Source organism: Rhincodon typus, chromosome 22 (genome assembly GCF_021869965.1).
Source record: "Rhincodon typus isolate 14 chromosome 22, sRhiTyp1.1, whole genome shotgun sequence".
Lineage (NCBI taxonomy): Eukaryota > Metazoa > Chordata > Chondrichthyes > Orectolobiformes > Rhincodontidae > Rhincodon > Rhincodon typus.
Window position 1 is genome coordinate 5,251,591 of NC_063353.1, and position 14,270 is coordinate 5,265,860.

General features: G+C 41.7%; 1 protein-coding gene across 2 annotated transcripts in view; it reads left to right on the forward strand.

Moving 5' to 3' along the window:
- Nucleotides 1-14,270, forward strand: part of dnai7 (dynein axonemal intermediate chain 7) — an 82,139-nt gene that overhangs the window by 30,630 nt on the left and 37,239 nt on the right. For both annotated transcript variants that reach the window (XM_048610273.1, XM_048610274.1), the window contains exons 7-9: nucleotides 2,590-2,693; nucleotides 6,441-6,801; nucleotides 14,013-14,130. In XM_048610273.1, the coding sequence (XP_048466230.1) occupies nucleotides 2,590-2,693; nucleotides 6,441-6,801; nucleotides 14,013-14,130 (583 nt within the window). The remainder of the gene's footprint in view (nucleotides 1-2,589; nucleotides 2,694-6,440; nucleotides 6,802-14,012; nucleotides 14,131-14,270) is intronic.

Genomic DNA, 14,270 nt, shown 5'->3' on the forward strand with positions numbered 1-14,270 from the left:
GAGCAGCGAATGCAGTAGACTAGATTCTGGGAAGTGCAGGTGAAGTGTTGCTTCACCTGGAAGGTATATTTGGGCTCTTGGATACTGGGAAGGAAGGAGGTAAATGGGCAGGTGTTGCATCTTCGCCAATTACAGGGGAAGATGCCATTGGGCTGTGGAGGGGGTGTTCGGGTGAAGGAAGAGTGGACCAGGGCGTCCCTGAGGGAACAGTCCCTGCAGAAGGCGGACAAGGGAGGGGAGGGGAATATGTGTCTGGTGGTGGCATCTCACTGGAGGTGGTGGAAATGGTGTCTGATGATCTTCTGGATGTGGATGCTGGTGGGATGATAGGTGAGGATAAGGGGAACCCTATTGCTGTTGCAGAAGGGAAGAGAAGGGGTGAGGGCGGAAGTGCAGCAGATGGGTCGGACCTGGTTAAGGGCCCTGTCGACAACGGCGCTGGGGAATCCTCGGTTGAGGAAGAAGGTGGACATTTTGGAGGCTCCTTTGTCGAAGTTGGCCTCATCTGAACATAAACGATGGAAATGGAGGAACTGAGAGAATGGGATGGAGTCTTTACAGGAAGCAGGGTGCGAGGATGTATAGTCCAGGTAGCTGTGGGAGTCAGTGGGTTTATAGTGGATATTAGTGGCTAGTCTGTCCCCAGAAATGGAAACAGAAATGTTGAGGAAGGGAAAGGTGGAGCCAGAAATAGACCAGGTGAAAGAGAGGGCAAAGAGAGATTGGAAGCAAAATCAATGAACTTTTCCAATTCTGGACGAGAGAGGGAAGCAACACCAATGTTATTGTTGATATTTCAGAGAAAGAGTTGTGGGTGGGATCCGGAATAGGACTGGAACAAGAAATATTCCACTTACCTCACAAAGAGACAGGCATAACTGGGGCCCATGTGGGTACCCATGGCCACCCCTCTTACCTGAAGAAAATGAGAGGAGTTAAAAGAGAAGTTGTTGAGGGTGAAGACAAGCTCGGCCACGTGGAGGGGGGTGGTGTTGGGTGGGATGGTTCAGGTCTTTGCTCCAGGAAGAAACGGAGAGCCCTAAGACCTCCTGGTGGGGAATGGCCATGTAAAGGAATTGCACATCCATGGTAATGAGGAGGCAGCTGGAACCGGCAAACTAGAAGTTTTAAAACCGGCGTAAGGCATCAGAGGAATCATGGATGTACATGGGCAGGGATTGGACCAGGAGAGAGAAAACTGAGTCAAAGTAGGAAGAAATGAGTTCCATGGGGCAAGAGCAGGTTGAAACAAAGGGTCTGCCCAGGCAGTCCTGTTTGTGGAGTTTTGGAAGGAGGTAGTAGTGAGCTGTGCGGGCAGGGGTACAATCAGCTTGGGAGACCTGCTGAGTTTTTCCAGCAACTTGTGTTTTTGCTCCTGGTTAACAGCATCCATGGTTCTATTGGTTTTTGCTTGATAGCACTCTAGATGACAGCTTCCATCACTTCACTTATGATTGAGAGTAAACCGATGAGGGGTTTATTAACCAAGTTGGACTTGTCCTGCATTTTGTATACAGGACACACCTGAGCAATTTTCCATATTGTTGTAACTGTACGGGAACAGCTTGGCTAGAGGAGTGGAAAGTTCTGGAGCACAAGTCTTCAGTACTATTGCCAGAATGTTGTCAAACCCCATAGCCTTTGTCGTACCCAGTATCTCTTAATATCATGGTATCATGTGGAGTGAATCGAATTAGCTGAAGACTGACATCAGTGATGCTGGGGAGCACTGGAGGAGGCCAAGCTGGATCATCCACTCGGCACTTCTGCCTCTAGATTGCTGTGGATGCTTCAGCCTTATCTTTTTCATTGATGTGCTAAGCTTTACCATCATTGAGAATGGAGATATTTATGGAATCTCCTCCTCCAGTGAGCCATTTAATTGTCCACCACCAGTCACAACTGTACATGGAAAAGTTTAAAAATCTCATCCTCTCCTAGGCTTGCTGCAGTGTTTCAGTGAAGTCCAATGCAAACTGGAGAAGCAGCACCTTGTTTTCCACTTAGGCACTTTACATCCTTCAGGATTCAACATTAAGTTCCAGAACTGCAGACCATGAATATTGTCTTCCATTTTTAATATAGCCTGTCTGCACCCATTGTCTTGAGTATGGTGGCTAGCATAGCAGACCTATTTTCTGCTATTCACATCTATCATTAACACCTATTTTGCATTTACATGTCTCCTTTTATACCATTAACTCTCCCTTTGTCTTTTGCTCTAAGCACCCTCCCCACTTATTCCACCTTCATCCAAAACATAATAAACGTAATTTTCCAGATCTTTCTGTTTGGAAGAAACATCACTGGACTCAAAATAATCACGCTGTTTCTCTCTGTCCACATATGCAACCAGCCCTGCTGAGTTTCTCAAGCATGTTTTTATTTGTTTTTATTTAAGAAATGGAGATAATTTTTGGTTATTTTGTCAGGTTATGCAAATGTGACATTTTGTTGTATTTTGATGTTTGACATCCTCTAGTTTTAAATTAGGGAGAAGACTTGGCAGACACTTATTTTCAAGGACACATTACTCTTGAAAATATTGAAAAATTCACTGCATTTTTTAAAAAATGAATTTCTTTTTAGAAAGCTATTGATCTTGTTGACATTGAGACTGGAAATATGCAAGAAGTAGTTACTGATGAGAACGTCACTCTCTGTTTGTGGGCAAACTTCAACAAAAATCCCAGGTATGCAGATTGTTGCAGGTGAATGTCAAATTCTTTCCCATGCTGAGGAAATAGTGACCTGAATTATCCAAGCTACAGCAATGCACAAAGGTTCAACTGGCCCAATGCTGCTGTAAATTTCTTTCTCTTTCTTTTACAGCTGTATGAAAGTTTTGTTAGGCCACGTTTGGAATATTGTGTGCAGTTCTGTTCGCCACACAAGCAGAATGACATGGATGCTTCAGAGAGGGTGCAGGGAAGGTTTACCAGGATGTTACCTGGTCAGGACGGTTTCAGTTATGAGGAGAGATTGGATAAATTTGGATCATTTTTACTGGAGAGATGGAGGCTGAAGAGCGACAGGATAGAGGTTAACAAAATTATGAGAGGCATAGATAGTATGGGTGGATAGTAAGAGGCTTTTTCCCAGGGTGGAAATGTCAACTCCAGGAGGGCACATGGTCAAGGTGAGAGGGGAAAAATGCAAAGAAAATCTTTCACACAGAGGATGGGGGGTGCCTGGAACACACTGCCAGTGGAGGTGGTGGAAGCAGGCACGTTAGCAACGTTTAAGGTGTATCTTGATAGACGCATGAACGGGTGGCAAACAGAGGAGTAGAAACTGCACATGGGCAGGAAGTAGCAGGTCTAAGTAAGGATTAAAATCAACACAGGTTTGGTGAGCCCAAGGGCCTGTTCTTGTGCTGTTTTGAATTGTATTGTACTGTATTGAATTATATTGTATAATGTGGCTGTCAAATAAATACACAGCACAGTTTCCCCCAGGGATCTCTATTGTAGAACAAAAACAAAGTTGCTGGAAAAGCTCAGCAGGTCTGGCAGCATCTGTGAAGAAAAAACAGAGTTAAGGTTTCGGGTCCAGTGGCCTTCCTCAGAACTCATGAGCTGAGCTTTTCCAGCAACTTTGTTTTTGTCCCTGATTTACAGCATCCGCAATTCTTTCGGTTTTTATTTAGTCTGAACTGAAATTAGCTTGTCAACAGTGTGACTGATTTCATGAAGATTGCCTCAACCTGATTGGGTGGTCACTGTGATTATTTTAATTCAAAAATTTTCCTTTTAAAACCATTTTAGCTCATTAGAGGTTCCAGGTATTAAAAATTGGATGATTGCAGTTGAACACATGTCATAAGAAGGTTAAGTACCACACGTCTATCCCTTGTCTTCAACTTCAGCTTAGGGGCAGAGCTATTTGTGGAGAGTCCTGAGGTACAAAGGAATTGCCTATCAGAAGTCTAAATTTCCTGGGCAATTCTCACATTGGCCGTCATGGCATGCGGAGTCCATAGGATTTGGACACTATGTAGTACTATTGTTGTTGTTGACAATTTTTAGATCGATTTAACTAATATGTAGAAAGTGGTAGACTGAATATGAACTTTAATATTTGCAAATTTGAAATTTATCTGATACAAAACTTGAACCGAGCAATGATTATGGAGACTGATAGAATCAAATCATTAAAATGCAAATTTTGAATGATCATACATAACACTGAGATCGCAAACAAATTCAAGAGTCCAGGGAATGTAAGGCCTGGATTTTCACTCTGAAGTTGGTGGGCTGAGAGAGTATACTTAACAGCTCATTGCACTTGCCTTGGGAAAATGTAAACTTAATGGCAGGATCTTTGTTCCAAGATGCGGATGCGGGATAGAGTCAATCCATTGCCCCCATTTCAGATTGACAGCAGCCCCAAGGACTACTAAATGCTGAGTTGTAATGGGTAGGAGGTCTGCCTTGGTTCCCTCAGTCTTTGTCCCATTTGTTTTCTTATATATTCATCCCTTTAGTTTGAACTGCACATATTGCTTACATTCTAACCCACTCCCAGACCTATACATTCCAAACCATGATGGCCCCTTATAGACACTGTATCAACTTTGTGTAAACTCATACTAATTGATGACCCACTACCCTTTACTGTCACATAATCTGTGCTAATTCACCAATCCATCATGGACACACTTCAGAAACTATGATATAGTGATTAATTTCTAAGTATCTATTATGGACTTCACTATGTAAAAACGTCATTTATGTAGGTACATTGGGTTATGCTGCGGTTTCCTTGGCTATTGAGAAAGAAGCTCCACTTAACCTGTGGGGAGGCCTAGTGGTATTATTGCCAGACTGTTAATCCAGAGACCCAAGTAACGTTCTGGGGACCTGGGTTCAAATCCTGCCATGAATTCAATAAAAAATCTGGAATTAGGAGTCTGATGATGACTGCAAACCCATTTTGGATTGTTGGAAAAGCTCATCTGGTTCGCTATTGCCCTTTGGGTACGGAAACTGCCATCCTTACCTAGTCTGGCCTACATGTGACTCCAGACCCAAAGCAATATGATTGAATCTTAATTGCCCTCTGCACAATTAGGGATGGAGAATAAATGCTGGCCTAGCCAGCAATGCTCTCATCCTGTGAATAAGTTAAAAAAAACACAAATCTGTGGGCAGGCATTACAACTTCTCTGTAATCCATAAACTATCACAAAACAGATGAACATGTTTATGACTGAACTGCTTTAGAAAGATATTGCTTTATGGTTGAAATGAGTTCAGGATGCTGAGTAGGATGTGCACAAAGAGTTATGTAAATGGTGGAAAATGCTAGAAATTCATATAAGTTTCTTCTGAATAGGGAGCAGGAACATTAAACGTGTTAGATTGAACCCCTCCCATAACAATAAACCAGACTAATAAAGGAGAAATGGCCTATGAGGCAAGTACAGAAACACAGACTTTCACTGTAGTAAAAGCAGCTCAAATTAATTTAAATTAAACATGTAAAGGGAATGGAAAAGACTCTTAACAGATGTGTAAAACTTGGAAGGCAGTTGAGCAAAGGAAGAACTTAAGTAAGCTAGGGCAGAAACATTAAATGAAGCCTGAAAGGGTAGAGATTATCTGAAATCTAAATGCCAAAATCATTAAGAATAAGATGCATGAGTTTAGGGTAAAGGTAACACCAGGGAATTATGGAGACAACAAGGTGCAGAGCTGGATGAACACAGCAGGCCAAGCAGCATCATAGGAGCAGAAAGGCTGACGTTTCGGGCCTAGACCCTTCATCAGAAATTCACCAGGGAATTATGGTTTTGCAGAGATTGTAAAAATTTGGTTTGCACCGCATAGATCGAGTCAATTGATTGCTTTGCCCTACTATATTCGCTTTAAAATATCAGTAGCAGGATTTTTTGCTACCATTTTTTCAGAAAGAAATTTTAACTTTATTTTAACTAGATTTTCGTTTCTGCCTTCTCCTGAAGTGAACCTACTAACGTATACACAATTTCTCTGGGCAGTTAAGCCCGTCAGCTAAATTGGGTTGTTTCCAATTGTTGTTGAGAAATTTTGAAGAAGCAGTAGATTCTCCAGAGTAAATGGTGATAAATATGATGTTTGGGGAACTTATTAACTGTTGAAGAAGCACAAGAGGGTCATTACTGAGGTATTGCAATTTACTGCTCAATTCCTTTATTACAGAAGCAGGTATTAGTCACTTCAGTTTTGTTTTTCCACAATTGTCAATTAGTCACTTGAGGGGGTTGCTGTAATTGAACACTATGGCTCGTCTTATTCAGCAACTGAAGTGCATGTATAAAATTCCCCTGACATTGGATTCTTTGAATATAAATTTTATTACTTAGGCTTAATTGTCCAGTAAGCTATTGTTATCTATCACTATTGCTGATAATTACCAAAACAAAAGACTTTTAAAATTAACTTCTGATTTTCTCACAGGTTTAAAGGCTATGCCTTTGTCAAGTATCATATGGAATTTGAACTCCCTAAACCATTGGCAATGAGTGATATTGCTGTGCGGATCTTACATACACATTATGATCACATATCTTGTCGCAGCCCTGCGTTTAATGCTCATCAGAGAGCTTTTAAAACTAAGCCAGTTGAAATTAGGCAGGATATACATGAGGTTATGGAGGCACTAGGAGAGATAGAGGAATACCAAATTATTGAAGACCAGAAAATACCTGAAGAACAAAAATCTCATGAAGAACAAAAAATTCCTGAAGAGCAACAAGCTCTCGAAAAGAAGACATCAGCTGATGAAGAAACAAAATCTGTTCGACCAACAGGATCAAAGGTATGAATATGTTGAGTTGTTACTTAGAGGCAGGTCTAAGTAGTTTTATCAATGGCTATATGCTTCCTAGTAAATCTGAAATTTGGTATATTTTGGGTGGTTCAATGTCTTTATGTTCTAATTGCTTTCTCTCTTAATCAGCGGTCTACATGCTATAAACATTCCCTAAATACTCTTTTCCTTTGCCTTGTCTGTAATATAAGACGTTTTTCAGCTGGTGACACTAAGATTCAAAACTGTTTTTTGCTCTATCTAACTCTAGAGTCTAGACTGCCTGCAGGTTACCACTCTTAGTCTGTAGGAGGAGGTATCTGGCCTCGGTGTCAGTAAAAGGTCTGCTCGCTTCTTATAAGCCTTAGGAACACTTGTCAGTCAAAATGACTGTTTCAGGCTGTGGCCTACCCTTTTAATGTGAAACTGACTGATTAACACTGTGACTTCCCCCTCGAATATGTGTGCACACACACACACATACTATAATTTAGAGAAAAGAAAACAGATTGACTTAATTGACTTTCATGACTTAATTAAACCAAATAACCACTCATCAATATGGAGTTAAGGCATTATCAGATAATGCTGTAGGATGATTGTCAGTGAATGTGGCTGCCTTGGCCATCTGACACAATTACTATCCTTGGCTTATAGATTTGCACTTATGAAGAACACTATGACCAGTGTGTGTTGAACTTCAGTGATGGGTTTCCTTTGTGTAATAATATCCAGGTGATGCTGTTATCTGCTGATTCCAGCAATATATAAGTACAACTTTGAAAATTTGTGGTAAACGTTTACAGAATTTATCTTTCTTCCTGCTCTGAACTTTGAAAACTCCTTTTCCTGTTCAGTCCTTCAGCTTGATTCTTTATTGAAATAATAGTGTTGGATTGATTGTTTTGCAGTTGATTTTTATAATTTGCTACATTGATTTTGAATTATGAGAGAATTAATTTGCATTGGAAGTATAAATTAGAAAGATAATTTACTTTAAATTTTGAAACTATTAAGATTGGCATTTGTCACTCAGACAAGCTTCCTAATTTCTTTCCTACATTCTGCATGAGGGTAGCAAGTGCTTAACTGTGAGATATCTGGCTATGAATGCTAATTGGAAAATTGCAGGTGTGCTGCCCTAAAACTTCCAATGGGCAGTGGCAGCAACCTTTAATGAGATGGTGGAAAGCCATAAACCCACATCTTATCCAAAGAACTACTGCAACAAATTGATATACTGGCCAGGAAACTGGGGAGAAGTCAGCTGCTGTTCTTCAAGATGGTGCCAATAGGATCATTTGCATCCATCTGTGAGGACAGGTGGGGCAATATTTTGTATATTATCTGAAAGACAACACTACCAATAGGACAGCATGCCCTCGGTACCATACTGGGTGTAGCAGCTCAATTCCTAGAAAAGGACCTGTACCCTTATTCTGACTCAGAGATGAGAGCAGTAAGGCACCTCTGACAAGTTAAGAAAAATTGTGGAATAGGTGTAAAGTCAGGGCCTGCTTTAATCTTGAACATTCTGCACACCCATCCAAAATGTTTTTCTCCTCAAACGTGCGTAACCCAGTGGGGTACTTTCACTTTTTTTGTCGTGGTAATAAATTGGTGACATTCGATTGTCCGTTCAGTATGTGTGCTGCTAATGAAAAGGAAGGTAACATAAACACCTAATAATTTCAAGGTTTTTGAGAAGATTTGTAGCTCGTGTTGTTGATGCAGTTGTTGACTTGCTCGCCGAGTTGGTAAGTTTGTTCACAAACATTTCGTCACCATGCTATGTAAAGTCATCAGTGCGCCTCTGGTGAAGCGTCAGTATTCTGTACCCCTTGCTGTTTATCTCTCTTGGTTTGTTGGGGTGGGTTATCACTTCCGGATTTGTTTCTTAGTGGTTGGTGTATGGGGTCCAACTCTATATTTTGTAAATGACATTGGTTCTGTTAGTTGTGGTTGCCGGATCCTTTATTCTCATCAGTAGCTGTCATAATGTAGCTGTTGGTTTGTGGGCTACCATGATTTCTAGGGAGGGGAGTAATCTGGTGGTCATTTCAGATATGTTCTTAATGTATGACTAGTGTCACCCTAGTGACCTAGTGGCAACCAAAACTAACAGAACTAATTTTATTTACAAGATACCATGCAAAGACTGCTAAAAACATTACGCAGGGCAAACCAGAAGGAAACTAGCCATCAGGATTCATAACCACTAACTAGCTCCCAAGAGACATAACCAACCAGCACATTGACAAAGAGGGACACCAATTTGACTGGGACAACATAGCCATCCTAGGACACGCCAAGCAAAGGCACACACAAGAATTTCTGGAGGCCTAGCACTCAAACCGGAACTCCATTAATAAACATATAGAGCTGGACCTCATATATCAACCACTAAGAAACAAATCCGGAAGTGATACCACCTACTCCAACAAACTAAGACACATGAATAGCAAGTGGGACAGAACACCTACGCTTCACTGGAGGTGCATTGATGATGTTACCTAGCATGGTGATGGAACGTTTGCGAACAAACTTACTGACTCAGTGAGCAAGTCAAAAACTGCACCTAATAATTTCTACAGTACAGTTTGAACTGCAGCTACAGTTTCGTAGTAGGATGTATCAATCTGGACTGAAGTTAACTTTTGTTGAAAGAGTATATATTGTCCGCCTGGCTTCAAATCAAACCCTAGAGATGTCAGTCATTAGACAGTCACTGGAACCACGTGTACAGCACATGGAAATGTATGGAGTATCACAAACTTCACATGGATATGGCCCTGTTACTTTTTTTCTTTATATTGGGGAAATAGACAGTTGCATGCGCAGAGAAGAGGGAAATGAGATGCAGCCTTGTAACATTATTTCTTCATCCAATTGTAACCCCAATGATGTTGATAGTGGGGGATTCAGCAAAGGTAATGCCAATGACTGTCAAAGGAAGATGGTTTGATCTTCTTCTGTTACAGCAGGAGTGTAAAGTAAATGGACGTTAAAACATTTGGTCTAATGTTGCAACTCTAGATTTCTGGAGCACTCATTCCTAATTCTAATAGTATTCAAGATATCAGAATTCAATGAGTGCATGTACCTCAGAGAATTGAGGGGTCGGAGGAGATTACAGAGGTAGAGAGGGGTGAGGCCATGAAAGAATTTGAAAACAAGTGTAAGAATTTTATCATCAAAATGTTGCTTGACCAGGAGTCAATGCACAGGGGTGATCGGTGAACAGAATTTAATGCGAATTAAGAGACAAGCAGCATTGTTTTATATAACCTCAGATATGAACATTGTTTTCCTATGGTTATTGCAAGGTCGTGTTGTAAGCAATGCAATGCTTACTGATTTATCATGACACCACTATCATTACACATTTAATGGCAATTTTTTTTATTCATCTGTGGGATGTGGACATCACTGACTGGGCCTGCATTTATTGCCTGTCCTTGGTTGCACTTGAGAAGGTGGTGGTGAGCTGCCTTCTTGAACCGCTGCAGTCCACTTGCCATGGGTTGACCCACAATGCCATTCAGGAGAGAATTCCAGGATTTTGACCCAGTGACAGTGATGGAAAGGTGATACATTTCTAAATCAGAATGGTGAAAGGCTTGAAGGAGAACTTGTAGGTGGTGGAGTTCCTATGTACCTGCTGCTGCTGTCCTTCTAAATGGAAGTGGTCATGGGTTTGGAAGGTGCTGCCTGAGGATTTTTGGTGAATCTCTGCAGTGCATCTTGTGGATGATACACACTGCTGATACTGAGCGTCGGTGTTGCAGGGAGTGGATGCTTGTGAATGTGCTGCCAATGAAGCAGGCTACTTTGTCCTGGATGGTGTCAATATTCTTGGGTGTTGTAGGAGCTGCACTCATCCAGGCAAGTGGGGAGTATTCCCTCACACTCCTGACTTGTGCCTTGTAAATGGTGGACAGGCTTTGGGGAGTCAGGAGATGAGTTACATTCCACAGTATTCGTAGCCTCTGACCTGCTCTTGTAGTGACTATATTTATGTGGTGAGTCCAGCAGAGGTTCTGGTCAATGATAAACCCCCAGGATATTGATAGAGGGGGTTTCAGAGATGGTGACACCATTGAATGTCAAGGGTGGTGGTTAGATTGTCTCATTTAGTTGTGATGGTCATGGCCTGGCATTTGTTTGGCACGAATGTTACTTGCCAGTTGTCGGCCCAAGCCTGGAAATTGTCCAGATCTTGTTGCATTTGATCATGGACTGCTTCTGTGTCTGAGGAGTCACGAATGGTGCTGAACATTGTGTAATCATCAACAAACATCTGCACTTCTGACCTTATGATAGAGGGAACGTCAGTGATGAAGCAGCTGAAGATGGTTGGGCCTAGGACAGTACCCTGAGGAGCTCCTGCAGAGATATCCTGGAGCTGAGATGAATCACCTCCAACAAGCACAACCATCTATCTTTGTGCTAGGTATGACTCTAACCATCGGGCCCCGACAACATTCCGGCAAGAGCACTGAAGACTTGTGCTTCTGAACTTGCTGCTCCTCTAGCCAAACTGTTCCAGTACAATTACAATACTACCCAACAATGTGGAAAATTGTCCAGGTATGTCCTGTACGTTAAAAGCAGGACAAATCCAACCGGGCCAATTACTGCTGTATCAGTGTACCCTTGATCAATAAAGAGATTTTGCCCCTGATTACCATTGATTCCAGTTTTACCAGGTGTCCTTGATGCCACACTCAGTTGAATGCAGCCTTGATGTCACTCTCACCTCACCTCTGGAAGTCAGCTGTTTTGTCCATGTTTGAACCAAGGCTGCACTGAGGTCAGGAGTTGAGTGGCCTGGCAAAACCCAAACTTGGCGTCACTGAACAGGTTATTGCTGAGCAGGTGCTGCTTGATAGGACTATTGATGACACCTTCCGTCACTTTAATGATGATCAAGGATAGACTGATACAACGGTAATTGGCCGAGTTGGATTTGTCCTGCTTTTAATGTACAGGACATACCTGGACAACTTTCCACATTTTGGATAGTATTGTAATTGTACTGGAACAGCTTGGCTAGAGGAGCAGCAAGTTCAGAAGCACAAGTCTTCAGTGCTCTTGCTGGAATGTTGTCAGGGCCCGTAGCCTTTGCAGTATGCAGTGTCTCCAACCATTTCTTGATGTGATGCGGAATGAATCAAATTGGCTGAAGACTCGTATGTTTAATGCTGGGGACCACTGGAGGAGGCCGAGATCAGTATGGCACTTCTGGCTTAAGATTGCTGCGAAACCTTCAGCCTTATCTTTTTCACGAATGTGCTGGGCTCTTCCGTCATTGAGGGTGGGGATATTTGTGGAGCCTCATCCTCCAGTGAGTTGATTAATTGTCCACCACCATTCACGACTGGATGTGGCAGCACTGCAGAGCTTAGATCTGATTCGTTGGTGTGGGATTGCTTAGTGCTGTCTATCACTTGCTGCTTATGCTGTTTGGCATGCAAGTCCTGTTTGGTAGCTTCATCAAGTTAACACCTCAAGGACTGCGTGGTGGTCTCTCTTACCGAGACTGTTATGGACAGATATGTCTGCAGCTGGCAGATTAGTAAGAATGAGGTCAAGTATGTTTTTCCACCTTGTTGGTTCCCTCACCACCTGCCACAGATCCAGTCTAGCAGCCGAGTCCTTTAGGACCAGACCAGCTCGATTAGTAGTACTGCTGCTGAGCCACTCTTGATCGTGGACATTGAAATCCCCCACCCAGAGTACATTTTGTGCTCTTACCATTCTCAGTGCTTCCTCTCAGTGTTGTTCAACATGGTGTAGTACTGATTAATCAGTTGTTAGATCTCATATTTTCCAATGAGAGTCCGAGTTAGGGGGTGGTGTCAGGTAACTTGTATTGTGATTTATTGCTTTGTTTCTTCAGAACAATAAGACACACACAAAAAGCTTCAGAATGTCTCAACTTATACGGTTTAAACTTAGAGCGCACACACCCAGCTTTGATTACTATTGGTCAGCGGTGCTGTGTTATCCCTTTGTAATTGGCTCTCTGGTACAGCATCTTATACAGCTCAAGCTTGCATTAGCAACTTCAATGTATTTCCAATTAAGTTAATCATATCACTGAATGACAAAGAGTTGGACAGGCTTGTGGTCCACCCCCCGTCTTTCATGATATTTTCCCAGACTTTCTTATCTTCCTTCTTGACGCATTTCATAATGGATACTGTATTCAAGTAACATTTGCCAGCTGCACTTATATTAACTGCCAATTAATTAAATACTTACCTTATTCATTTCTCCCTGTAATGATATGGGAGGCTGCTTTTACTGTCTGAAACTAATTTGAATCTTTTTCTTTAATACTTTTAGTGATTTTTTGTGTATATAGGTGGATCTATAGTTACTTCGGAATCTACGATTATTTGAAGGATCTTAACTAAAACCTACTTTTAGCATTGTAACAGATTGATAAAATAATTCAAGAGAAACATGTTTAACATGAAGCCACGAGACTTCATGAGGTCTGGAGTCAACATTGAAGACTCCCAAGGGCAACTCCCTCACAACTGTATACCACTGTGCCACCACCTCTGCCAACGGACAGGACATATCCAGGGATGATGATGGTGGTGTCTGGGACATTGTCTGTAACGTATGATTCTGTGAGTATGACTATGTCAGACTGTTGCTTGACTAGTCTGTGAGGCAGCTCTCTCAATTTTGTAACCAACCCCCAGATGTTAGTAAGGAGGACTTTGCTAGTTTGACAGGGCTGTTTCTGCCATTGTCTTTTCCAGTGCCTATGTCGATGCCAGGTGATCTGTCCGGTTTCGTTTCTTTGAGACTTTGTAGTGATTGGTACAACTGAATGGCTTGCTAAGCCCTTTCAGAGGGCAGTTGAGAGTCAACCACATTGCTGTGGGTCTGGAGTCACATATAAGCCACACCAGGTGAGGATGTCAGATTTCCTTCCCTGAAGGACATTAGTGAACTAGATGGGTTTTTCTGACAATTGACAGTGGTTTCATGGTCATCAGTAGATTCTTAATTCCAGAGTTTTTTTTTTATTGAATTCAAATTCCACCATCTGCCATGGCAGGATTCAAATCTGAGTCCCCAGAACATTAGCTGAGTTTCTGGATTCTAGCAATAATACCACTAGGCCGTTGCCTCTCACCCCAATTTCCTTACCATCATTAATCTTTATAAAATGTAACTATTATTTTACTATTTTGTAGAGTGCAATAAGTGCCAGTTCCAAGGAGGAAACAGAATTGAGAAGCAGATCACCAAGCAAAGAACGAATTGCCGAAGATATTGATGCAAAGTTACCAAATACAGAACTCATTTATAATGGGAAGTATATCACATGCAATTTTTCAGTTTCAAGAATTTATTGAATGCAATTTTGTTTTAAAAAGTTTGGAAATCAAAATCAAAACAGGATGCCACAAAATGCTGTAATTAAGTTTGGAGGAGTGGGTGTTGGGTTGTAA